This window comes from Planococcus citri, chromosome 4 (genome assembly GCF_950023065.1).
Source record: "Planococcus citri chromosome 4, ihPlaCitr1.1, whole genome shotgun sequence".
Classification (NCBI taxonomy): Eukaryota; Metazoa; Arthropoda; class Insecta; order Hemiptera; family Pseudococcidae; genus Planococcus; species Planococcus citri.
Window position 1 is genome coordinate 40266266 of NC_088680.1, and position 26865 is coordinate 40293130.

Genomic DNA, 26865 nt, shown 5'->3' on the forward strand with positions numbered 1-26865 from the left:
GGCTCATCTTTAAGGACCATATTGCCTTCCCATAGACACCTCTGGCGGCTCTGGCAATAAAAATTTTTTCTGGAAGAATATTTCAACTTAGAGTGAAATTATTCATGAAATCTGGTCAAATTCATTTTCTGTTTGGTGATCTAGGTACTCTAATCTGGAAATTTTGCCACTCAAATAAAACGAATAAATAAAAAACATAATAACTTCCCACCCCGAACAGGTATCGAATTAAATCGAATAGAAAAAATGATACCAACAAATCCTTCTTTAATTATATTCAAATTCCAAACTATACCACTGGACTTATATAATATTTGGAAATTATACGTACCTATAATTATCTTTGTAACTTGACATAAGCGTGCCTGGTTTTAACGCCGTAATGCCTTTGACACGTGTAAACCGACATCGAAATCAACTTTTATCATCATTCGAGGTATAATATTTCACAACGAAGGGAGTTACATTTCAACATGCCCTGGTATGATATCTTTCAAATTAATCAAAGGTTATAAATAAGTATAAAGGGTGTCTAGTTGTATAGGTACTCGTACACCAGAGTTGGCAATAAAAGGAGGATAGAGAAGAAAGGTATTTTTTTTCAATCGAGTAAATCATAAGGTGGTAAGTTGTATTTAGGAACAAATTCAATAACTCGTTACCTTCAATTTACTTCACCTTCTCATCGTATAGCGCAATTACCCCTTGGCCAATTTCTGTTCTCTTTTTCGGTACTCTTCTGTGTGAGTTCTGTGTGAGGTCGTAGACGGTCAATTTCTACCGTAACGATTTCGAATATTAAATTAAAAATGCTGCTTTCGAATTTTCCTAATTTCGCATTCTTTTGTACTCGTACAACAATTATTTTACTTATATACGAAATAAGCAGCGTGGCAAACGCTCACAAATACACTTTCTCACAGATGAACAATCTATCGCAAGAGTAGGTAGGTAGTAGGTACGCGTTTATTGTGCTCGCCAAAAAATATCAAAGAAATGTCGCCATAAGGAGGGAACAGGGAACGAGAAAGCGCCGAGTTTATTAAAAAATTGTGTACCTTTATTTCTGTTTTATTATAATTTTCATTTTGTGTCGTGTTGTTGACACTTTTGTTTTTTTTGTTTGCTCGGTGCAGTTTTACCAAGAAACGGACCGCAAATTACCGGCGAGAGAACGGAATATCAAATTGGTGACGAATTGAATTTAAATTGCACGTCGGGTAAATCGTATCCGCCATCTTTGCTCAGGTGGTACGTGAACGAAAAACCGGTGAGTGAATTTTTTATGTTTGTATGAAATTCTTTCTAGGTATACGTATTATGCTGAGTTGTGGTAGGGAATAAATTTAAACTTGATCGTTTTGAAGAAAAATAAGTTTGGTGAGGATCTAACTCCTTGCAAAATTTTATAATTTCCCACTTCAGCTATTTTGAAAATTCATTTCAACTACAGAAGAGAAGATTTCTTCTCTTTTTTGAAAATTATATTGATATGGTTTTGTGGATTCTAGAAATTGAATGGCTAAAACTGAGACAAGTTTTTTTAAGGAGGAGGAAAAATTAACATGGGCTCATCATAATAATATGTAAAAAGTGATTTTCCTCCACGCAGAGGGGGTTGAAGGGAGGGAGTTCAGAGCCCGAAATTTTAATAAGAATTGCAATAATGTGTAAAATTTCAGATTTTAAAAGGTACATAATTCTCAATCTGATTATCGTTGGGAAATATATAATCGCACGACAGAAAAGGGTGTTTGAACGACAACAGCAAACGACAATAAATGCTGTGGTAGCGACAACTTAGGTCTTTACAACGACAGGTTTTCAACGACAAAATAATAAATCAGCACAACTATGTTTAATTATTAATCACGACAACTTCTCCCGCCAAAAAAGCATGTCTAAGCGACAGAATAAAATTTTAAACGACAGAACAATGTACGACTAATTTCATATCAGAAAATACATGAAAAGGCGATAAATGAAATATTGGTTTGGAAGCTAGCAAAAATAATCAAAAATTGACTGCAAAAACTGTGTGACAATTTTCAAATGTGAAATATGAGCTTCCTATTATGGACTTATTGAATATTGAGATTGCAATTTGCACAATAATACCTTTTTGTTCTATGATAATGAGAATGTTTCAATTTTTCCAAAAAAAAAAATGGAGTTCATGACACTTTATGACATTCATTTTCAAAAACATGGCGTGTGACATACAAGTCGAAGGACATTTGGGGTATAAAATCGAATGTACACCAATGAAAGGGGGACTAAAAATATGTGGAAGGTGATGCCTGCATGGACCAAAAAAAACCATGCTAAAACCGTTGAGAAATTTGCTGTGTACCTAGACCTACATAAAATTTCGGTGCATATTCGAATGTACCGATTAGTAGTTATCAGTAGAACCATGGGGGGTAAAAACTGTATCTGAATGTCCGCTGCAATATGACCGCGAATGTCCCAAAAAGTGTATCTGAATGTCCGTTTTGGATTTTTGCGCTTACAGGAGTTTCTAAAGTAGGTCTAGGTACATCTGTTGAATATAATGTACCTAGTTCAACAAATTTTTCTTGGCAAATATTTCGCATTAATTAATAATTATGCTAAATTGTAGAAAGGTATCATTCCTGAAACCAGGGAAATATTTTGTTAGGCAGTGGTGCCAATTTTTAAATAATTTTTGTCAATTTCAAAATTTTGAAAAAAATAGTTGAAAACTTACTTACCTGTGAAATTGTTTTGATTTTTGAAATTGGAAAAGAACATTTAGGTTTACTTACGTTTTGAAAATTTGGAGATTATTAAAATGAATCGTAGGAGCCTATAGGCAAATGTTAGATATCAGAGAAAAGGTATACCTAATAGTCATGAAATGATCTACTCGTAATTGTAAGATCAAGAAAGATATTTTAGAATTTTCTTCAGTTCTCAATCAAGTTATAGGCACATACGTTTTAAACAATTTTTTTTCATCCCTCCCCCTCTTCTTGGACTATAAGAACATTTCAGCTTTAGCCAGAGAAATTTCATATTTTGTGTGATTTTATGTTGGATTTGAAAAATATGAGTAGAGATTACTTTGGCTAAAAAATTGAGGTATGCCCAAATTCTTGAGAGGGAGAAACAAAAGCAGGCGATAAAGGTCAAAAAAATCAAAATCAACTTTTTAGAGTAATTCGGAGAAGAGAAACCTCACAAATCTACTTGGAAGGCTAGAAAATTTGCATGTGCGTTTTGAGGGGGTCCTTGATATGCCTTTTAAGGGTTTAGACTTTTCTGCTGTAAAAAAGTAAATTTTTGTGCCTTCTCAATGGTTTTTAGCCTGATTTTCCTGAAGTAAAAATGCAATAAGGCTTAGGCTATACAGTCGATTATAATTCCAGGATTGGGAGTGGGGCCTCTCGTAAATCTATTTTGGGATTTCATGAGCCCATCTTCATCGACCTTACGCTTATCTAGGTATTTTTATGCTACATGCAAGGTATGTAGTTGTACTTTCCATTGGGTTCCATATTCGTCAAAACCCAGATATGTTTGGGAATCCCTAGTCATACAAGTTTTTTTTTACTTCGGACATTCGGATACACCTTTTGGGACATTGGCGGTCATTTCACTTCGGACATTCGGATACCGTTTTTACCCCCTGTGGTTCTATTGTATTCTACTAATCGGTACATTCGAATATGCGGCCTAAAATTTACTACTTTTTGAGAAGTACCCACCGGCCACCTATCATTTTACAAAAATTTTTAATTTTTTTTTTCATTTTATTCGATTTGTAACTTTTTTGATAAAAATAGGCGTGTTGATGGATTAAAATAAAAATAAAAATAGACGTGTTAACAGATATTTCTGTCGTGATTTTTTTTTTTACTATTGTCGTTCAATTTATTTAACTGTCGTTCAATTTTTTATTTGTCGTTGACATTTTTTATCTGTCGTGCAAATATATGATTGTCGTTCAATTTCTTTTTCTGTCGTTCAATTTCTTTTTTGGTCGGGCAATTCTTTTATTTGTCGGGCCTGTCGTTTAGACCACCTTTTCTGTCGTGCGATTCACCTATTCTGTCGTAACGATAAATCATACCCATTATCGTTTACCCCAAAAATAAAAATTGAACTGAGGTCCAATCCGCTACCAACTAATACATATTAAGTATATTGAAAGACAACGATTTTCAGTATGGGAATTAATACCTCCAAAAACAGTATGTAGGTAATTCATGACCTACCCTTATCACTTTTTTCAATTGGTTTGAAATTTTTTCGTCTGATTTCCATCCCTTCCTCCTTCACCTTTCCTTCCTTTAAGGATTAATATTTCTCAAATGAGATCTGTCAGGAGAAAATCAGGTTAAGATCCAAAACATAAATTTTACATGGCAGCTGTTTGAAGTTTCGAATCTATGTGTTAGGTGATGTATGGGTCGGATTTCGGTGAAATTTGTACCACTTTTGGCCATCAAGGGTACCAATATAACCTGACATTTTTTCAAAATCAGGGTTGCCAAAGGCCGGTAATCAAAATTTCCCTAAATCCATTTTTTTGTTTTTTATTGAGTTTTTCAATTTTTTCAAAAAAGTTGTTCAAGGTGAAAAGAGTTGATTTTTCCAGCTTAAGCCTCATTCAAATTTCAATAAAATGACGCTAATCCTCCAAATGTGGGCCGATTGCCCCAAAAATTTGCATATTGACTCCCCAGAACATACTTTTCAAGAAAATCACAAAAAAAATGTTTAAAACTTTTTTTGTAGTTGCTCTATTTTTATAACCTTGAATTTAGGGTCAAAAGAATCGTTCGCGAACGTTTTAACCACCACAGGCGGATTCTGCACATTGAGTACTACCAATATCCTGACAAAAAAAATCGATTTTTTGGATCTTAACCTGGTATATTTCTCCTAACAGATCACAAATATGGCAAAAACAGTGCAAAATTTGGTTCCTAAAAAATTTTGAAAAATTATTGAATAAGAATCATCGATAACACCGATTTCAAATCTTAACCTACTTTTTAATGAGGATTCTTTATAGACTCCTCAATAACAGACCATCAAATTTCTAAAAAAAATTGGCCAATTCGTGTGACATAAAATTTGTTGATTTTTTAGAGGTATTAATTTTGAATTTCAACAATTTTTTTCCAATACAGGCCTCCTCAACCTCATAATAAGCCCTCAAATTTGAAAAAAAAATCAAAAAATATGAGGAACCTGTAATTTGTTGCGATTTGAGAGATTCTAATATTGATTTTAAACTCATTCAGTGGTATATGAGTCCCTACGGGGATTGAATTTCTTAGTAGCCCTCTTGATCTCAAAAATATTGAGAAATTCGAGTAACTTATGGTTTTTTTAATTTTCGAGGGTACTGAGTACGCCAAATTTTAGGTGTTGAACTTTATTTTTTGAACATTGGTAAATTTTCGACAATTCAAAACGCCATTTTCTATGAAAAAAAAAAGAAGCTGAAATTTAGTTTATCTAAGTCTTATTTTTGTCTCCTAAAAAAATTAATGGCGGTTTTGAGGCTTTTTGAGACCGCTTGCTAATTTTAAGATTTTATATTCATGGAAAAATGGTCATAAAAAGGACTAAATGAAATTCAGTGGAACCGTCTCTAATGAACTCAAATTTTCAAGAATTTCATATACAAAAACTAGAAGCTCTAGATCAGCTTAAAATCGTCTTCAATCGACTAGGCGTATTAGAATTAGGGTATAAAGTAAACTTTAGTTTTCCAAGTTCATTTAGTAAGTAAAATTTTTTCTTATTTTAAATTTTCAAAAATCTGCATGAAGGTTTCAGAACTGCTCAAAATGGTTCCGAACAGATTTCAATTAGGTAATAGAAGGAGTCAGAAATAGTGTGCGTACGAAATTTCAGCTTTCTAGGTCAATTTGGTAAGATTTTTATTTTGTCCTTGCCTATTCAGTATTCATGGTTCAAAATTGATTCATCAAAAATTGAAAGATGCGTTTTAATTTCACTCTGTCCAGTTCAAAATGTTTTTTTTTTTTGCAGTTGAGATATCTGTACCCTTGTTAGGCAGAGGTTCTGTCATCTTAGTATATTTTGCTTGAACCATGGTACTGCACCGTAATGATTTGAAGTCTCCATTTGAAATTTTTAGAGAATATTGAAAACACGAAAAAGATTCCAAAATATCTCAAAAGTGGATGTTTTCCTTTTGGAAGTTCAAAATGATGTGATTACACTGGTTTATTTTATCAGTCTATTCAAGTTTTCAAGAACTCACGAAACCCCCAAAAATGAACTTTAGCAATCACCTTAGTAAAATTTGACATCAGTGAAGAGAAAAAAAAATTTCCAGCCAAACATCGCATCGATCTCGTAGTTATTGTATTCGCTGGTCGCGCTGTAACTACACAAAGAAAACTTGTACACGTAGCACATGCCTATCCTATCGCCCCCGAAGACGCGCCCCAACTCGAATACAAAAACAACCCCGGTATTATAAACGTTTCGCAGAATTAATTACGGCAATAGGTTGTACGTAAAAGTTGGTGGCACTAATGAAGCGAGATTTTATACAGGATTACAGGAAATCGGGTACGGAAAAGGCAAGTCTCGAGAACGTACCACGCTTCTCGACTCAGCCTTGGGGTGCGGTGGCAATAGAGGGGCCGTAGCGAAGGGCCTCCGCCAAGGAAGAGGCCGAAATGACGCGTCAAATCAGTATACTTAATAACTACCCTAATATTATAAGTCGTTGGAATAAATGAAGATAGATTGAGACGGATAAAATGATCGCCATCCGTTTTGCTTCGTCTCTCTAGCATTGCCCGCGTCCTCTTCGCCTTGTTTTCTTCTCGATCGCGTTCTATCGTCGTAGTGTAACACATTATAACGCGATCATAATTGCGATAAGCTACGTGTTTGTCTTTTCGCATGCAATAAAGGCATTAGCGAATATCGAATTCTTGTAAATTTACCACCACCGCCTCCTCTCCCCACATCTCTCATCCCTCATCGTGTATCTTCTTCATTTGCTCGCGCTACCGCGTAATTATCGCCGATATATTTTTTACTTCGTTACGTTTAACGTAACCCTCTCCCCCTCCTCCTCCTTCGATCCTGCTCGTACACACCCCTTCAATAAGTAGTATACGATGATTTTAGTAAATGCTGCTCGATTCGCCTCGGTAATTGAATTAATATCCGAGCAAGGAGCGTACGTACAGCGAGTCGTAGAGAAAAAGAGTAAGCAGTTAGAGGGTATATACTTGGCAAGATTTATATCGAAAAATTTACCCCCTCGGTCATCTCCATCTGTCGTATAGAACATATTAACGCCGTTACTCGTCGCTGTAAACGATGATGTAACGTACATAGTGCTATATAGCACATACCACCATGCATCACCGTAGAGTAATTCATGCGAGAGATATGAAAAATTACATATTCTCTTTGAAGTCGTATTTCAACGCGCGATTTTTCGGATGAATCGGTAATATCGCGCTGCGTTAAGTAGGTTCGTACCCCTTGTACCCAGCTCCACACAAACCGAGCGGACGATGACGTAAAACGTTTGGAGAAGGATGATGAGTAGGAACTGAGGTTCGAAAGAGGAATTTTCTCACGCTATTTACAAAAAATAAAAAATCTCTCACCGAATACGAGCTGTCGATCACTATAATACTTGTTTTTGACGCGATGATCGAGTTACCTACCTACCCATCTCTATCCTTATACACGTGATGTTCATTTATGATGAGGGTGGTCGGTTAATTATGTTCGTACAATGAGAAATCCAGCCGGAAAAATTTTCCACGCCGTCATTATTCACGCTAAAATAATTATTTAAACTAGAAATAAAATTTGCTTTAAAAAAAATGAAGATGCGGTGCCAAAGGGGGCGAGATGTAGGTGTACATTTCCAAATGAATGTGTAGGTGTCGCCTACTTATGCTGTCTGAGCTTGGTTTATACGTAGCTGTTCTACAAAACACGGCTTATATGTACCTACCTAACCATCGAAAGTATATAATTTTCTTTCGTTTAAAAATCCCGCTTACAAATGTTTACAAAATTTTTAATTTATTCATAAGGTAATTCCAGCAACACCGGCGGCTCGCGGAATAACTGTTTCAATTTAATCGACGTCGCTGTCGTCATTGGTTCAAATGAACAAGAAGATGAGGTGAACAGGGGTTGAAAATTTACTCGACTTTTCCGCCAGCATTAAAATACTTACCTTTTAGGCTGTGGAAAAGAAATCGGTCCTTTTTAATTGCCGACTTATATATTGGGGTAAGGTAAATGGTTCACCAGGAAAAGCTACACCAATTTAATAATAGGGTCGAGGTATCTAACAGAGGTTAATTATCGAATACTGAGCTATTTACGAAAAAAAAATATATACAAATAGTGGGGTAGGAATTGATCAAGCTGACTAATTTAGTCGGTTTCCGATTGAAAACTGGAGGCGGAGTGGGTGAGAAGTGGAGGACGAGGGAGGAACAACGTGAGTTTATTTCGATTTGGGTTTCAATGGCACGATTTGTAGGTGAAAGTAAGAGAAAATTGTGAAGAAATTTTCTATTCGTTTGGGTGCTTTATTAAGGGAGAGTGAAAAAAACGTTTAAACTTTGAAAATGAAAAAGGGAAAAATAAGTAGGTATGTATGTACTTGAAATTGAGCTTACCGTATCAAAATACAATCTTTTCGGATCACATCAACCAAAAGCTCTAAAATTGTTTTTTAGCCCTGAGGTGAAATTTTTCCTTGAAAACATTGTTCAAAATGCACTGAATGAAATTTTTTTGAATTGCTCCCAACTTGTTTTATTTTTTGACTTTTTCTGCATTGGAGAGGGCTTGGTATGTATACAGAAGGATCAACATTGTTTGGAGGATCAAGAGAGAAAGAACAGCACTAAGAATATTCCGAGGTAAGGTACCTAGGTAATATGCCCCTGTTTCCAGATTTAGGAAAATATGTAGTGCGCATTGAAGCTAGTATGGAGAGGAGTGCAGCTGGAGAACTGTGAAAATTCCAAGTACCTAGGTACTCGTTGGTATCACCCTATTGACAAAAATCGTGCCTACAACATGCTGAAATACAATGCTTTTTTACATATCACAAGCATGTGTGAATTTGGACTTTTTCAAAAAATCGCATGCTGTTCATCAGCCAGTGAATAGCATGCTTAAAGGTAAACTAAAAGTATGTACAAAAAGTGCGGAAATTTTAGTAGAAAAATTGCTCATAACTCACAGGCAATACTATCTACCAATTAATTGTGAATTTTAAGGCATTTTCAATAGATAATTTTTTCAAGAAAATGAAAAAAAAAATGAAAAATTTTTGTGTGTGGGGATTGATACCCGGTTACTGCATTGTGCAGCCGCTTAACTCACTCGGCCACCTCACAGGTGATCAAACAGAGGTTATTTTTGCATAAATGTTATCAATTTTTGGACTTGGAAAATTTTTTACTCACTGGTTGTTTTTAGAAAATACTTGGTTGCTAGATTGCTTCTGCTTAGCATGTGAAAATGCACATTTTTAACGCGATAACGCACGCTTTTACACCAGTCCAAAATCATGCATTGTTAGGTACGCATAAGCATAATTTTGTCAATAGGGCACGCTCAACCGAATATAAGTGACATTGTGAGAACACAAAAATGAAGGTGGATGCTAGAAGCAACTTACTGCAGAAACTTGTATCAACTAGATGGGGAGCAAAACCAAACATGTTGAGAACAACAGCCATGGTACTGTGCTACTCTACAGGGGGGGGATAGACAATTTCAATGAAACGTCACAATTACATCACTGGATGGACAGCTGCAATGTGATTGGCTAATGGTAAAGTGACAATAGTTCCAAAGCGCTTTTGACAACATTTTTGGCCCTAAATTAGCAGTACATTAAAAGGGGAAATTAAAATCTATAAAGAAATAAGGAGAAAGCTAGGTAGTATGAATTTAGGGTCTTTTTCAACGCAGAATCTGAATGTAACCAGCGTGCCCCTTAATTCTTTACAGATTTCAAATTCCCTATTTAACATAATGCTAATTTAGGGCCAAAAATTGTATTTATAACGGGATCAGCCAATCACAGCACAGCTGTCCGTCAAGTGACATCATTGTGACATTTCATTGAAATCATTTATGGAAGTGCTGCTTGGGACTGATCCTCACATGTCAAGAAGATTGACGTTGTTCTCAACACCACCATGAGAATTGTGTCTAGCTGCTGCAGACCAACCAGTGTTAAACACCTGACTGAAGTCTAGGAGTTTTATGAAGGAGACACACCTAATGGTGGACATACGCCATCTTCAGTTATAGATTTTGTAGTTTTGACAGTGATGTAATTTTTTCATTTCAGTTGCATAATGAAATGGAATCAAAAAAATTGTGGTAAAATGTCTATTTTGCGTATTAAAATGAATATGAGGTAAAAAAATAACGTAAATTGGCAGTTGAATCCTTAAAAATTTCTTTTTATAACCAAAGATGGCGTATTTCCATACCTGGTGTAATGGATGTGAACCCAGGGAAGGGAAGAGAGACAAGATTGTCAGATCTGGAGGAGACCACATGTAGCAAGAACTTGGCAAATGGACACAAACTGCTGAATGTAGAGTAGCTCACACTAAACCAGATCCGAGCTGGATGCACCCAGATGGCAGTAAACCTTACCAGATGGGGCATACAGGACAATGTGAAGCATGTGAAGTGTCATGGATTGTGTGCATACACAGAATGACGACCGCCTCATCGAATGTAATGCTAGCATTGTGTATACTACAGAGGCGCTGTGCGGAGAAATGAACAGACCTGATGCAGAGATGGAAGGAAGAATGTGAGAAAATCTGATTGTCCCAGACACAAGAAGAAGAAGAAGTTGGATACCTCTGAATTATAGACACTGGACCTGCGTATAAGACAACCAACTGGCAGCCATCTTGGCAAAATATCCTGTGTAACGCCAATTTACCCCGCTGGGTGCTCTTTGCAGCGCTGTAGTTGATTTTGCAGGCAACAGGGAAAAGGGAGGGTTGTGTAGTCCGCGAGGAACTACTCCTGGCTGCGCGCGCAGTCACGAGTTTCTTGCGGAGTACACAACCCTCCCTTTTCCCTGTTGCCCGCAAAATCAACTACAGCGCTGCAAAGAGCACCCAGTGGGATAAATTGGCGTTACACAACTTTTCTTTACCGTTTCCGTTCCCCTCGGCCTGCAGTTGGTTGTCTTATACGCAGGTCCAGTGTCTATATTCTGAATGAATTTTCGAGCTGCACTTTGGTCTCCCACCCCACCCCTCTTGGTCGGTATAGCCGAAAACATGTTTTTTTTCGGGGGAAAATGTATTCATGAGTAGGTATACTTACTCTAGGTAAAATTTAGGTACCACTTGGAATACGTAGAACAAAAGTGAGTCTTTTGACACAATTTTTTTCCGAGTTTCTTATTGCAGTGGTAGGAGTAAAATTGACACAATAAAACTTTGAACCGCTGTAAATCCAAACTGAAGGGATGGGTGTAAAAACTATTTCCACCAGAATTCGTATTTTTATTAACACGTTTCTTTCAAAATACTCGCACATAAAATTAGAAATTTGCCTGTAACATGGCTCATTTCTTCAAAAAACCAACAAAAGTATCTACTCATATATTTTTTGCTTTTTTTTGCAACCGATACAAAATTTTTTGAACCAGACAACGGAGAATCGATAGAGTACCTCAATCAACAAGCTTTTTTGAGACTTCATATCACACCTCCAGGGGCACCTTCGAAACTAAATAATCTTCTGGGTAACTTCCAGCCCAAAATAAAAGTCTCTGCTGAATTTGGTCAAAACCCGCCTACATTTTTTCATAATCTCGGGATCAGTTCAAAACCATCACCAATCAACTCAGAAGGTTGAAAATAGTCCAAGAAACTTACTTTAAAAATACGAATTTTAGCGGAAAAGGTACTCTCACCAAGGCTCATATTTTCTCTACACATTTTAAAAGGTACCTTAATTTTAAATCCAACTTTTATGGATTAGAACATACCTTTTTTTCTCGCAAAAAACGTTTTTTTGGCAATTCCGGCCGAAGTGGTGAGGTGGGAATAGTAGGTACATACCTATTGTAAACAGAAATTTTCTCATCACATTTTTGAAAAAATTTCCAATGTGGAGTGAGTCTTTTGACACCACTTAGTTTTCAATTGAAGAGCTAAAATTTCGAATTTTTTTCTCACAAAAACCCTCATTTTTTTAAAATAGGAGACAAGTGTGAGAATCATGGAAAAAATTAAAAAGATCACCCTGATATGCATAGGCACCAAAAGTCTTAATGTTGTCACTTCTAGCTTACACCCTCCTTTACTTCAACTCGGTACTCCAAACCCTGAAACACCCAAACATCAAAATATTAAATATTTCCATCAGTGACAAGTCTCGTGACACACATGAAAATTTTCCAACTGATTTGTCCAATCCAAAGTGATGGTGTTAGCTAAAAAAAAAAAAAAAAACTCCAAGTATTTTTACAACAACCGACTTCGTGCTTAGTTTTATTTGTCGAGCAATTGAAAAAAGAAAAATAAAGTTTGGAAAAAAATCAAACACCAAAACTCAAACATACTTTTAAGACAAGGTTTACTTTGAATACACAAAGTATACATATAGGTATATAGTACACATAAACAGGCCCCACTCGAACGGCGTGTGAAGAACGTAACGCGTAGATGATCGATGGGGGAGGTAGGTTGAAAAACACGGTAGATATTCAAAACCACACCGTAGCATTACGAAAGCAAAATAATGAAAAACCTTTCGCAAAGAAAAAATAATGCAAGTAAAAGAAATACGTTAGTTTTAAAACATAATGTAAAAGTTTTGTACTTATTTTTCAACGAATTAATTTATAAACTATTTTAAACTCGGTGGTGGAAAAAAGCTCGAGAAAAAAAACCTAACCAGGCAACACACTACGTTAAAAGTACTTTGCAAAGTTAACAGAAAAAATTAAAATTTACAGTTTCCAGATTTTCATGAAAGTACCAACGACGACCGTGAGACGAGAATTTTTATCACGTCAAGAGGGTTTTTTTCCTCGTAGCTTTTAAAAACATAACGCGATGGAAAACATCTGAATTTTTATCTGATGATTGGGTAGAAGGAAGGGGGGTTGTTTTTCATATTTTACATTCGATCAATCCGTATTAAGGTTGTCATTTGGCACGAGGTATGGGAAAATACTTACACATGTAAGAAGAGTCAACAGGAAATCTCTGAGACCTTGTAACTGGACTTTTTATATCGTAGGTAGATATTCTTTCGAAGACAGTAGAGAAGAGAGAGGGAAGCTTGGAAAGGGAAATGGGTACAGGAGTTTGTCCAGCATCAGGACGATGGAACGATGGAGACGACGATGACGTCGTCGAAGATTATTTAATTTGCAAGTTTTGCTTTTTCGCATTCGCGTAAGAAAAACTTTATTTAGAAGCGACCGCAGCGGTCGCCCAATGAAAGATGTTATCGATGTGACTTTCTGACTGTTCGAACTTTACGCCCAGCTTTCTGGAAACTTTTAATAATTAATTGTTTTTGAAGAAAGTAAAGATTTTCTTCTTTAGGGTTGCGGTCGACGGCTTCTTTTCGTCGCGACCATCGCACCTAGCTCTCTGTTCGACTCTCTGCTACCATCTTATATGTATTTTCTCTTCGCAACATTTCACCGAGAAATTACAACGACCCTGCGGTTTACTTTCTTCTTCCAACACGAATTTCTCAATATACTAAGTAATCCGAAACCAAGTCAGGAGATACAGAGATAACCGAATGTAAAAGTATACTAATTTATCTTACCTAAAAATAAGCTGACTTTGCATCTCGTCTCACGTATCAAAAAAAAGAAATGCTTCTCAGTTAACCCGAATTTATAGCTCATCAATTGGTTAAGTTTCAACTTACGGAGGGAAAAAATGATTAAATACGAAGGAAGCTAAATCAACGAGAAATTATAAAACGAAAACAAAACACAATTTTCCATCAAGATCGCTATATTTTTGCAAATAAATATTTTCTTATTTCGCGATAAACGAAAAAGAAAATAGGAGAAGGGCCACGGAGAGAACCGGAACAAGTGTAAATACGAAAGGAGGAAAAAAATACGTAAAACAACGAGAAAAAAAAGAGTAAAGATTGTTGTAACTTCATGAAGTATCTTATTTCGCGATCTTGGAAATCGTGTACGTTTTGATATTTCTGTTCAATCGGCTCCCCAATTGGTGTTTTATTTACTCGTTTCAGTTCGTTTATTTTGTTCTTTTTCTTGGCCTCTTTATTCGCGCTTCTTTGAACACAACGTATTTACTTTCCGAGGCTTTTTACGTGTGGTAGTATCCGTCAAATGTACTGGTACATTGTAGTAGTAAGCACCAGGTATTTATACTTGGTACCTTATACACAGTGTTCTACATTTTTAGGTGCTCCTGCTCACGAGAGTTGGTGACTGTGTAATTTTTCTAACCTGAATGAAATAAGAAAGGAGAAAGGAAGCAGGAGACAATACAAAAATTGTGTGTAGACCTTAAAACATTTTAAGTAAAAATATTATTCTATGACTCAACCTTTCCCCTTTCACCAAATTGGGCATTTAAAATATCCAAGAATATTGCGAAAAAAAATTTCAAAAATTGAAAGTTTTTCCCAATTACACTCTTGGGAAAAAATAAGCAACATTATGTAAGAGTTTCTAAGTCTGGAAAATCATCAATACACTCGTACATTAGATCCTGTAGGTACCCTTTGTACGTATTTAAATTTCTCAACTCAAATACACGTAATTTTAGTTCATCGAAGTAAGATAGAGAGAGAGGAGAAAAAGAGTTTATACGATTAGGCTATAAGCAAGTGTATTAAAATTTTCCATCGCCAAGTTTCCAGTTGAATTAATAACTTGCCTCACTTTTACAGATTAAATTAGCGTAAGCTGCGAATTTAATATTGATTTTTGCTTTCCTCAAAATAAATAAGTAAGAATGTTAAGCAATTTGTTGTGAAATAATTTTCACCATATTATTTGAACCACGAAATCGAGGTTTTCATAGGAGAAAAAACAACTTTTATTTAGTTTGATTATTTTTGAGCCCACGGAAAATTATCAAAAAGCTGTGTCTTTTAAGTTGATTTTATATTTTATCCTTGGAGAAGTTTTCAAGTATACGAGTACCTTTGAAAATAATGACCTATCGAAGTAGGTACCTAAACACCTACAGTTAAATTCCACTTCGGAAACTTGGAAAGTGAGAAAATTATTCCGAGTAATATCCAACATGAGCTTTGGGTTGGGTTCAATTATGATTTTTTTTCTTCGCCACAACTTACTCATTGCCGTGCATAAAAGACGATTATGAAAGTCGCGACGTCCAATATTAATGGTGTAGTGAACATAAAATTATTACGTTCGTTAAAATGGTAGAAAAGTAAGCTATAATATACTGGTGTATTTATACCATACCTACAGCCCTGTCGAAATCGTTATATACGACCAAGTTCCCTACCAACTTGGTGATAATTTTTATGCAAATTCAACTCATTTAGCGTCGCTATTATTATACCTATGAAATTAACTTTCACCGAGAACGTAAGTTTACTTGGCAGCTGTTTTTATTTCTGGCGTTTTGAGACGTCGAAACTTCACCTATATTATTTGTACTTATAGGAAAAATCGAAATGTAGAATTTAATCATCTAAGAAATTCAATTCGAGTTCCCCTTTTTCTGTAAGTCCATGTCGAAGGATTTTGACTAAATTCGGTGGAGACTTTCATTTTGGATTGGAAGTCATACAGAATAAAAAATTTAACACCGGAGGTGGCGCTGGAAAGGGGAGATGAGCCCACAAAGAGAGGGTTTCCAAAAAAATTGTGTTTTTTTTTTATTCTCTTTTAAACTGAAATTCCCTATCACTTTTTTAACGAAACTAACGCAGATTTCATCTGATTTTTTTAAAAGTAAGAAGACCTTTAGATTAATCTACCATAAAATTTATAGCTGCCCAACCGTAAAATTACGAGTTCCACGGGTGTCCAAAGGTCTCAAAATTTTCGTCTTTAGTCGATTCCGCTAATTAAAAATTGAGAAATGAGCCAACAGTAAAACAGTAATTTTCAGAATATATCAAACGTCAAAAAGTAATGGGCCCCATGAGGTATGGAAATCGTCTTTCAAGTCTCAAATTGAGTTTCAGACGATCCCAAACTGTCCAATAAAATTGCATTTTCGGCCATTTTTGGAAATTCTTTTCTCAGAGAAACAAGAGACTTGTGATTGGAAAAGATGATTCCGAAACCTGTAGCTGCCAAATTACATTTTTCGACCATTTTGAGACATTGAGCATTTTGATCCTTAAATACCTTAACTGACCAGCAGATTCGAAATCGTGACTAAACTCTAGGAAAATCTACTTGTAAATATAAAAGACGATTTTCAAAGTTATTACAGCCAAGTCACATTTTTCGATCATGTTTGCTCAATTTTTAAAAATGTTTGGGCCCAAGAAATACTTTTTCTCAGATGCGAAAACTCTAAATCGCGTCCAATAACCCTACGAAACTTGACTTGTGATTAGAAAATATGAAACCCAAAATTGAGCTACCCATCAATCAAATTTTTGTCCATTTTTTGGCATATTTTTAAGAGTTTTGGGCCAGAAAGTATCTTTTTGGAGGAGCAAGATGTAAATTGCTCACAAGCTCCAGGAAACTCCAGTTGTTACTGGAAAATATGATTCCCAAAGTTGCAGCAGCTCAATCGCATTTTTCCACCATTTTTGGGAAATTTTTCGAATATTTATGGGACCCAAAAATACATACCATGAATAATGCCTTATGATTTTTTTAATTGCTATTTTACTATCTGAGGCACATTTTTTCATTTTTTTTTATTGGAGGAATTGACCTAAAACCAAAAATTTGGGGTCTCTGAACTCGTGTTATAAGGACCCCTAGTTTTCTGACTGGGCAGTTGAATGAACTTCGTGGAAGATTTCACTCAATGGGTCCCCTTAATTTTGAAAAAAAAGTAGGTCAAACTTGTTACTGCACACTCGTGTGGTTCCCTGGTAAGCTAAAACAAAAAATCAAGCCTTAAATGTAAGAAAAATTGTAAAAAGGCCAAAATTCATTTTGAATTTTTTACGTGGATGTGTTTTGTGGAAGGGGGGTATTTCAAAAATTGGTGTGGTCACGCTGATTTTTGAAAACGAGGGGAAAAATCCAGTCGACTTTCTGACTTTATTTCAAATTTTCAAAAATTTGGAAGAAAATCGATTGATTTTTAAAGACGCTGACGTTTGAAAACTTGAAAAAATTCTATTGCAGTCCTGATAGGTACATATTTTTTCATACTGGTTTCCAGCATAGCACTGTTGAGAGCAAAGTCTCCCATGTAGGGGTTCTGGAAACATCTCCTTCATTCGCCCCGGAGTTAACAGGACATCGAGTAGGGTCCTCAAAATTGTATCTCTTCCTCCTTGGCTGCCATGCAATTGCGCCAAATATACCCTGAATTGCGCCGAGTAAAAAAATAAGCATACCTGCAATTGCGCCAGATAGAGAAATGTGTTCATAGGGAATTGCGCCAATCAAAAGAACGAATCTTCCCGATCCTTTGCTCTCACTGCGGACCGCCAGAATCGTAATTTTGGTGTAGTTGAATAATTCGTTCTTATAATTAGGCGTAAACATTGTAGACGTAGGGGCATGAGGTACTTATTGCTATTATATTTTCACTTTTTATAAACATAAATTTTTGCAATCTAAAAACATCGATTTTCTACTTCTCGAAACAAGCTTTGTCCTCGCTTCGTTCACGTCTGTTTGATTTTCATTTTCAAAATTGAAATTTTCAAAAACTCAACATTCAAATTCTAAAATTCTTGAGCAGAAAAAGAAATAAGTTTTTAAAAAACACATTATTGTTTTTCACTTCTTGAAATACAAATTTTTGAATACTTTTGACCTCATTTCGCTCTGACCAATTCCTATCTCTTTCCCAAACTAAAAAAATTTCATATTTGAAACTTCCATAAATTCAAAGGGGAAAATTACAATTTTTAAATAAGCTTTAATGGATGAGTGAGTACCTATTTAGAAATGCATCATTTTATTCGGCAAAATTGGTAGGTATTTTTTCCTCATACCAATCGGAAAATTATCATTCACCCTCCCCCACCCCCTCTCGAACAACCTCTAATTTTGTTCCTGTTCGTTGAACCTATTTTTTTGCGACATTAGGTGAGGGAAGATTCTGGAGTGGGTGAATAAATCATAGATAACTTTTGCGACTGAACGATTCATTCATATCTTGTTCGTTTCGCATTTTTTAAACTCGGCGCAATTGCCAGTATACTTTTTTGAACACCCGGCGCAATTCCGGGTACATGATTTTGGTGATTTGGCGCAATTGCAGGGCTCCCTCCTCCTTAAGAATCTTTCTCGTCCTGTTTTCTCTCAGGTTTGGATACTTGAATGCAAGTTGGGCAATTGATTTTTGTTTTTGTCTTTTATTTTCAATTTTACAAAAATTAGTCAACCCGATGGGAGCAAAAGTAGGGGTGGTTTTTTTTAGAGAGAGTGAGGGAAGCTAAAAATTTGCCATGAGAAAAAAATACCAATTTTGCCGAATAAAATGACGAGTTTTTAAAAGTGAAAGAAAAGATGAAATGAAAATTTTGCCAATTGATAGATATACTCGTAATTCGCATTAAAGCGTATAAGAAATTATTATTTTCTCTTTTGAATTTATGGAAGTTTCGAAAGTGGAATTTTTTTGGTTTAGAAAACAGATAGAAATTGACCCGAGCAAAGGGCAGAGGGCAAAAGTTTTTGAAAATTTGTATTTTGAGTGATAAAAAAGAATGCTTTCGAAAAATTTGTTCACTTTTTTACCTAGCTCAAAATTCTAGAATTTCAATGATGGGTTTTCAAAAATTTCAATTTCGAAAACTAAAAGCAAGCAGGCCAGAACGGAGTGAGGGCAAAAGCTTGTTTCGAGAGTTAGAAAAACAATGTATTCTCAGATGAAAAGTGTGTTTTTTGGTTTGAGCTTGAAATTTGAATTTTTAATAGATTTTTATAAAAGTCTGATCTCAATTTGAAAAAAAAATACACAGAGGCTCAAGCGAAGATGTTTAGAGAAAGGGAAAATTATATTTTTTGGTTTCATCATGGCCTGGAAGGTCTCTTGATGTCTCGGGGCCCCTGACGACCACTAAGTAATACGTATCTTGGGCGAGTCAGCCTCTGCAGGAGTGCGTATAAAATTGGTCAGATTTTGTGTCTTTTCATGCCGGTTTCCAACAGAGGAAAACCCTGCCTCCCTCCCCCCCCCACCACTCCGTCAAACAACCGTAATAGTACATTACATTACTAGATTAATAATGTGGGTGATTATGAACGAGTGCAAAGTTACTGCACGAGTCGAAGACGAGCGCTGTAACTTTGCACGAATTCATAATCACACACTTTATTAATCGCGTAATGTAAGGTGCTTTACATAATAAACACTCGTAACCTCACCATTTTACACTTCTGTTGTTTAGATGCAAAAAATGTGCGTCTATGAGTGACCAAACTTCACCAGTTCACCGGTTAAATTATGTCCAAACGTAACGCGTACGTAATGAGGAGTTTCGCGGTGTTGCCACATAACACCACGTACATAATACGGCTATTATGTACGTGTTTGACCCGGCATTAGGTCGCTCATAATGACGTACATTTTGCATCTAGCGACAGAGGTGTAATGATGAGATTACGAGTGTGTATTACGTAAAAATATTTCACGATCCTTCGTCATTTTTTTAACCATATCAGTGCTGACAAATTTTCAAATCGGCGAATGCGTGTTCCTAATATTAAAATCTACAAAACTATAACAACACTTTTTCGACACTTCACCTTCAAAAATATGCTCTCGCTGGTGAATACACGCTGTAAGTATCCTCTCAACCATAGCAAATTCATTTATTCGCACTTGATCTCGTCATCGTCGCCTCATCGGTCAGCGGGATAATTTATTAACTCGATAATTCCGCTGCTATCGAAGCCGGTCGCGCTGATAACTCGTATAACCCGTCCACTAATTCCTTTTTTCAGCCATTAAATTATCCCTCTCTGGGCGTCGCGTCGTCCGATTTATTGACACGTATGCGGTCACCGGGGGTATGTGAATTTTTTATTAATTTATCGAAACGCGTATAGCACACATACGTAGCTAGGTAGGTAGGTACCTATCTACACACGTATGGTGTACGTTTTGTACTCCACTGTCCACATATGCATATACTCGAGTTGGTATAGGACACCGACGACGATGTGACTCGCGCGACGACGCCGTATATAATTTAATAGCGTCCAAAAAGCGTCGGTAAACAACAAACGAGCCATAAAAACGTTACACGTCGCGTCGTAGGTATATGTATATAAACATACATAGTATACAACCAACTCGAGTAGGTACTACGTATTATACTGTACAGAGCAGATAGACCTTTTCAATAATCGTGATTCGCTCCTCTTCTCGCATTTTCGCCTTTTTCGCCGCACCCCGCCCCGCTCTTCGTGCGCCACGTACACTGCGATATGGCGAAACATTTTCACGTCGTCCGTCGAAAATTTATGTTAAGTGTAGTTCTCCGGCTTGTTTCATTGATTCCACGACACTTCGCCGTATATACTCCATATATTTCCCTTGGTATAGAGTCTCGTATACCATTAACGCCTTTCCCATACACCACCAGTCGTATCTCATACGAGGACTAATACGTGTGAAGTAATTAATTACGTATTACGTAGTCACACTTTGTACATAAGTATGAACTGGTGAAGATGGAGGGGAAGAGGGTTGATTCGTTGATGCAAATGCATACTTAAAATGCTTACGATATGATTCGAATTGAGCATCTTTACTTCCGAAGAAGGGGTTCGTTCATTTTTTTTTTTTTACTCAAGCATAGTCACCCTCTCCCATAGGGTAGCATAAAAAATTTTAGTTGAGCAATCAAAACATTCAGAATCCTACAGAGCACTTTTAATATGTTCTTTGGAACCGGAGATTTTTCGGAGGTACCTACTCTTTCCATTATTTTTTTTTACTTTTCTTTGATTAGGTTTCTCAAGAGGCCCTCTTTTGAAACATAGATACATACAATCCCCATGTGATACCTACTCATTCACTCACACATCAAATTTCAAACAAAAAAGGTAACCGATGAGAAAAATTGATCCCCTAATAAAATTCAAATTCACTTCGCACGATCTGAACTTTCCAACACAAAGTACGAATTTTCTCCTCGTTGAAGAGAGAAAAAAAATTAGGGTGAAAAAATTTCGTCGGTATCTAAAGCTACTAACGTTCAATTTACGAGCTCCTTCTGGCATAGCCATCGAGAGAGACTTTCACGCGAAAGGCGAAACGTTCGGTGAAAAGTGTAAAATAGCGAACCCGTTAATTTTATTCAAAATTACAAACTCGATTACCTCTTTTTTTCACGGTTTAGCTCTCGTACCTACATATTTAGAATGGTGTTGTTGGTGTTGTTTTCTAAAAGAAGAAAAAAAAAGGTGAAATGAAAAAGAAAAGGCTCTGTATAGGGTTTTCATTTCAACGCAGTACTTATATACCCCTTAACTTTAACTAGGTATACGGGGTGAAAACTTAATAATGCGAACTCATAAAATGGACTTTCTAATTGATAAAATAAACGCGAATTTTCTACTCGGAGATGCTCGAGTCGATCTTCATCTTTTTCTAGTCTCTCATCTCACGTATTTCTTTTTCTCGTTGTAGAAGTACCTACCTAGGTATTCGTCTCGAGAAAAATATAAATAAATTTAAAACTAGTTAAAAATTTAGAGAATATTTTCGCTCACTTGTCGATACGTTTGACGATAGAAATAGGATAAGAGATAGACGCAACCTGGCAGAATGGCGATGTAATTGAAAATTTTGAGTGTTTCTATATGATATGTATGGGTACGAGCGTCTATTATAGCGAGTAGGTATGGTAAAGGTTAGGTTTCTTCGCTCGTGTCAACATGTCAAGACGTCAAGATCGTCATAGATACGTACGCTTAAACCACCAGGATTAATATTTTCTTCTGCAATTGATCCTATACACTATACAAAACTGCAGAAAAAGAACGAGGTAGGGATGAGATTCGTTCATAGGCTGACGTTTTTTTTCTTCTCGTATATATTTGGAATTGAACGGTTTTAGAATGAGTAGAGATATGCCAATTAATGAGTCTATTCGTTAAAATGAATGAAGTACGTCAGTGTCGTGGTGTGATGTTCCAAGTGTTATGGATTTTGGTAAGGAAAAGATGAGTGAAGTTGGCAGATTTGTTCTTCCAAAATATGTTTATGTAGGTACCTTGGTGAACTTTTAAAAAAAATGTAAAAGAAAAGTCAAAAATTGTTAAAAGCAAACAGTTTTTAAAATTTTTTTAATTTTCAAAAAAAATCAAAGATGAATTTTAGCATTTACAGGGTCTTGGAACATGTTTTTTCCATCTAGCTTTGTTTCGTTTAAATTGGAAGTGCGAATTCGGAAGGTTCCTTGGTAAAACTCAAATTGGTGGAGGAGAGCAAAAAAATTCAAAAATTTTCAAAAACACTAGGTAAGTAAATGAGCATTGAATTATACGTTTTTGAAAAATTCTGACTTTCAAAAACTGAAAATAACCTTACGTACTAATGTTGGAAAGGGGAGGTTTAAAATCCAAAATTCCTATGTTGGTATGTACAATCATGGATCTAATTACAGGTTTTCGAAGAGACTGATTTCAATTTCATCGACCACTCGTCCTATCCATACCTATGCGAAAATGATTCGATAAAATTAAATAAAAATGTATCCAAATTTGATCAAATGAGATCAAATTGGATCAAAGATTTAATCAAGTTTAATGAATTTTGATGAACTGAAAATAACTTTCATATGACAAGATATTCATCTTGGTTAAGTACATATGATCAAGTTTGATGAAGTTTGATCAGACTTAATCAAACTTGATCAACTTCAATCAGATTTTATCAAATTTGATCAAACATTCCCCTGGTTAAGAGAACAGACTGAAGTGTATAAGAGTTTGGAGGTTCAATCCCCACCACAGGTAGTCAACTTTCGAAAAACATTTTTTTTTTTTTTTTTTTTGATAATATGTATTTACCACACTACTTTGCATATTTTGAGCTAAAATTACATTTTAACGTTAGTTAGACCATTTTTACTAACAATAAGTAATTGAATATAATTTTTTAAAACAGAAAAATAAGAATTTGATAGAATTTTATCCGCAAGTAAATCAAATTGTATCAACTTGAATAAAATTTTATAAGTATATTCTGGACGTAAAATTCTACAGAGAATTTTTCAAGTTTTTTTTTATAGATTTTTGGAATTTTGAAAAAAAGAACGGGCGAGAAGAGGGTTAAATTTGGAGCAATTGTATTCCCATTTTGAAAATTTTTTGGTTCTAAAAAGGATGAAATGTGTTTTTATTATAACCTTTTCAAATTACCAATTTTGGATTCGACTCTTTTTAGGACCTAAGGTAAGACCGCCTATTAGTACGCGGTTAAGGTTTGAGACGCTCCAGCTCCCAGAGTTGTGCATAAAAATTTATGAAATTTTGTACACATAAACTTTGAACCCTTGGCTACATAACTGCTTACTCACTTTTGAGTTTCCCATTGCTGTTTTTTTGTAATAACGCAAAAATGAGGGCAACTCAAATGCGTACTAATAGGAAGGTACCTTCCTATTAGTACGCAAACGTCCGCCTATAAGTACGCATGAGTAAATACACGTTGAAAATGGTAAAAAATCCAACAAAAAGCACTGAAAAAGTGTAATGGCATATTTAGAGGGAATTACTGTGAAAAAAACTAAATTAGCAATTCAAATATCCGAAAAAGCAAAGTTTTCAGATTTTAAAAAAATACATTTTTTTGACATCATTTTTTTTGTCCATTTTTTTGAAATTAGCGTCAGTATCATGATCAGACTTCATAATCTTGAACTTAGATGGACTAAATACCAATTTCAGCTAATTTTATTCATTTTAATGCAAAATGATCAAAAAAATGAAAATTTACATGCAAAAATGATGCGTACTAATAGGACTTAGGAGGTGCGTACTTATAGGAAGTTTTTTGTTCTGACATAAAATGATGTCTAGCTCTATAATAAAATAATATTTTCGAAATGTCTTTTTTTTCATAAGAAACTACATAAAATTACGGATCGATTGGTATAAGATACTTACCAAATAACATTATTTTAATATGTTCAATCTCATTTCCCATTTTGATGAAAAAAAAATCCAAAACACAGTTTTTCATTCAAATTGTTCTCAGAGACAGAGTTTTCAATCAAACTGCGTGATTTTTTCGGAGAAACTAGGGTCATTAGTCAGCTACGTCATGGTGTGGTCAAATTTTCGATCAGTGTTACCAATCGCGAGAAAAACGCAATGCGTACTAATAGGCGGTGCGTACTAATAGGCAGTTTTACCTTATATTGAATTTTAGGGTGGATTAATGCTCTTCAAAAATAAGATCTGTGTTCTCAGAAGCTCACATTTTGATGCAAATATTGCATTTTTTTGAAAATTTTTAGTTTAGTGAAATTTCTTCCTCTTCTTTTCAGGGACTCAATTTTGAATTTGTGGCCAAATAGTCATCAAGAAGAAAACTAGCACCTTTAAATACACTCGTGACAAAAGTTTGGACTTTTTGTTTGAAACTCTGTGATTTTCAAATTTTTTCTTCCAGTCCTTGGGAAATACTTACTTATCCTTTGATTTTTTTTGTTTTAAAAAGAATGAAAAAATGATGGCTATTAGGTAGATATGCAGGTAATTTTGAGTCAACTTCACTTTCAGTGTGAGACCTGAAGTTCTACTTTTAAACAGACTTATGCATAAAGCAAAAAAAAATTCAAATCACGCCGTTCGTAAGATTTTAGAGAATTAAGTGAGAAGTCCTTACTTCAAAAAGAAAAAATTCCAAAATTCCCTCGATTCAGAATTTTTTGTAACGAATTGGGCTACCTGAAATCAACGAGATCAAATTTTAAATGCTTCCATGACTCATCCATGAGCCAAGTGTGAGTCTTCATGAATTTGCCAAAAAAAAAAATCAACAGGCTGGTGATCAGTTTTGGGGAGCCTAAAAACTGAATTTTGGGTTCAAAACGAAGCTAAATGAAAAGACCAATCATAGATAGATACATAATTCTTAGGGTTGAAGTTAATTTTTTGAATTTTGAAGAATTGAAAAAAATAAAATTTGAGCCAAAGCTGAACTTGAGAAAAAATATGGATTTTGACTAATTGAGGTGATACCTAAAATGTGATATACCTACCTACGTACACTCTATTTTTGAACCCTCAAATTGATTGAAAACAGTTTTGAGTAGTTTTGAGGTGCTGTGAAGCTTCTAACGTAGCAAATTCTTGAAAATTATAATTTCCACAAAAATTTACCTAAATTAAAACACAAAGCCGAAATTTGGTAGGTGGAATAACTATGCTTTGTATGTAATGTACTTGTAGGTACCTACCTCAAAAATCGATTGAAAGTATTTACGAGTCATTCTAGAAGCTCTAGCAGATTTTTAGTAAATCTATAATGTGCCAAAAATTCTCCAAAATACTTATGTCCAAATGAGCTTAATCATGCATAAATGCAAACCCTTGAGTTAAGGACTTACTCAACCGATTACTCTCATTTTTTTGGCAGCACAACTCCTCATAACGAGATATGAAAACGATCCGCATATCATATCATACTCGTATGTGCCTCACACGAATAAAATCTTCAACAGTCACCTCATCGTCGTCGTATTTTCAAAAGTAATTGGCAACCGAGATATTTTATACTTCGCTATTTATTTTTTGACGTACGTATCCGTCAATATTTGACGAGCTCGAATAACTCGTATACTCTACTTATATGTGTAGTATGTTTTAAGTATTTAACACATTCTGAGAGCACGCATCTCTCAATTTTCGACGCACATCTTTTTACTATCTACGAGTAACGTTTCCTGGTAATATAATTGCACGTACTTAAAGGTGGTTTTATACGCATGGAGAAAGTAGTTTCCACTTTAGCCCATCTGCAAAGTTTATTCCTCCGCGATCCTCTCTCATTTCATCCCTACATATTTTCCTGCGATGACTCTAACGTATAGTAACTATCTCTCGAAAAGAAAAAAAATCCTGCGTTTTCTCAAAATTTAATACACATAAGGAAGAATGAAGAATACTGAGGAAAAAAACTCAGTAGGTATACATTTAGGCTTGTACATGTTTATTGCATTTGATTTTTGTTTACCTTCCAAACTTCCGGGAGAAAAAAAAATAAAGCAAAAAAGTTGACGAAATCAATTTCATTTGTTTAGTGAGTAGTCTCGTGCGTAAGCGTATCCCTGCATATGGTCTACTTTCTTTTCGGTATAGGTTTATTTTTTTTAAGGGATAATTTTTCGATTTATTTAAACGTACGTAGGGAACGTATAGACGGATTTTCTCCCTGCCTGATTTTTCTTCAATTTGTTTGATAAATGGTTATTTGTAACAAACGATTAGATTAGATAATTTTGTTCCCAGATATAAGATTTTAAATTAATATGAAGTTATCAATAAATTTTTCCTGATTAGGTACCCCTGCAAATAGCTGAAAAAATCCAATCATAATCTTCATTTCGTTGAAAATCTCTACGCATGTACCTAACTTTCAAAACATCGAAATAATCACTTTCGAATATACCCCATGGTCCCCAGCTGCATCCAGCTGTCAGCTGTCA

General features: G+C 35.3%; 1 protein-coding gene across 1 annotated transcript in view; it reads left to right on the forward strand.

The window, feature by feature from the left end:
* Positions 1-26865, forward strand: part of LOC135843654 (uncharacterized) — a 71641-nt gene that overhangs the window by 32608 nt on the left and 12168 nt on the right. The window contains exon 4 of the mRNA XM_065361606.1: positions 1137-1270. Coding sequence (XP_065217678.1) covers positions 1137-1270 — 134 coding nt within the window. The remainder of the gene's footprint in view (positions 1-1136; positions 1271-26865) is intronic.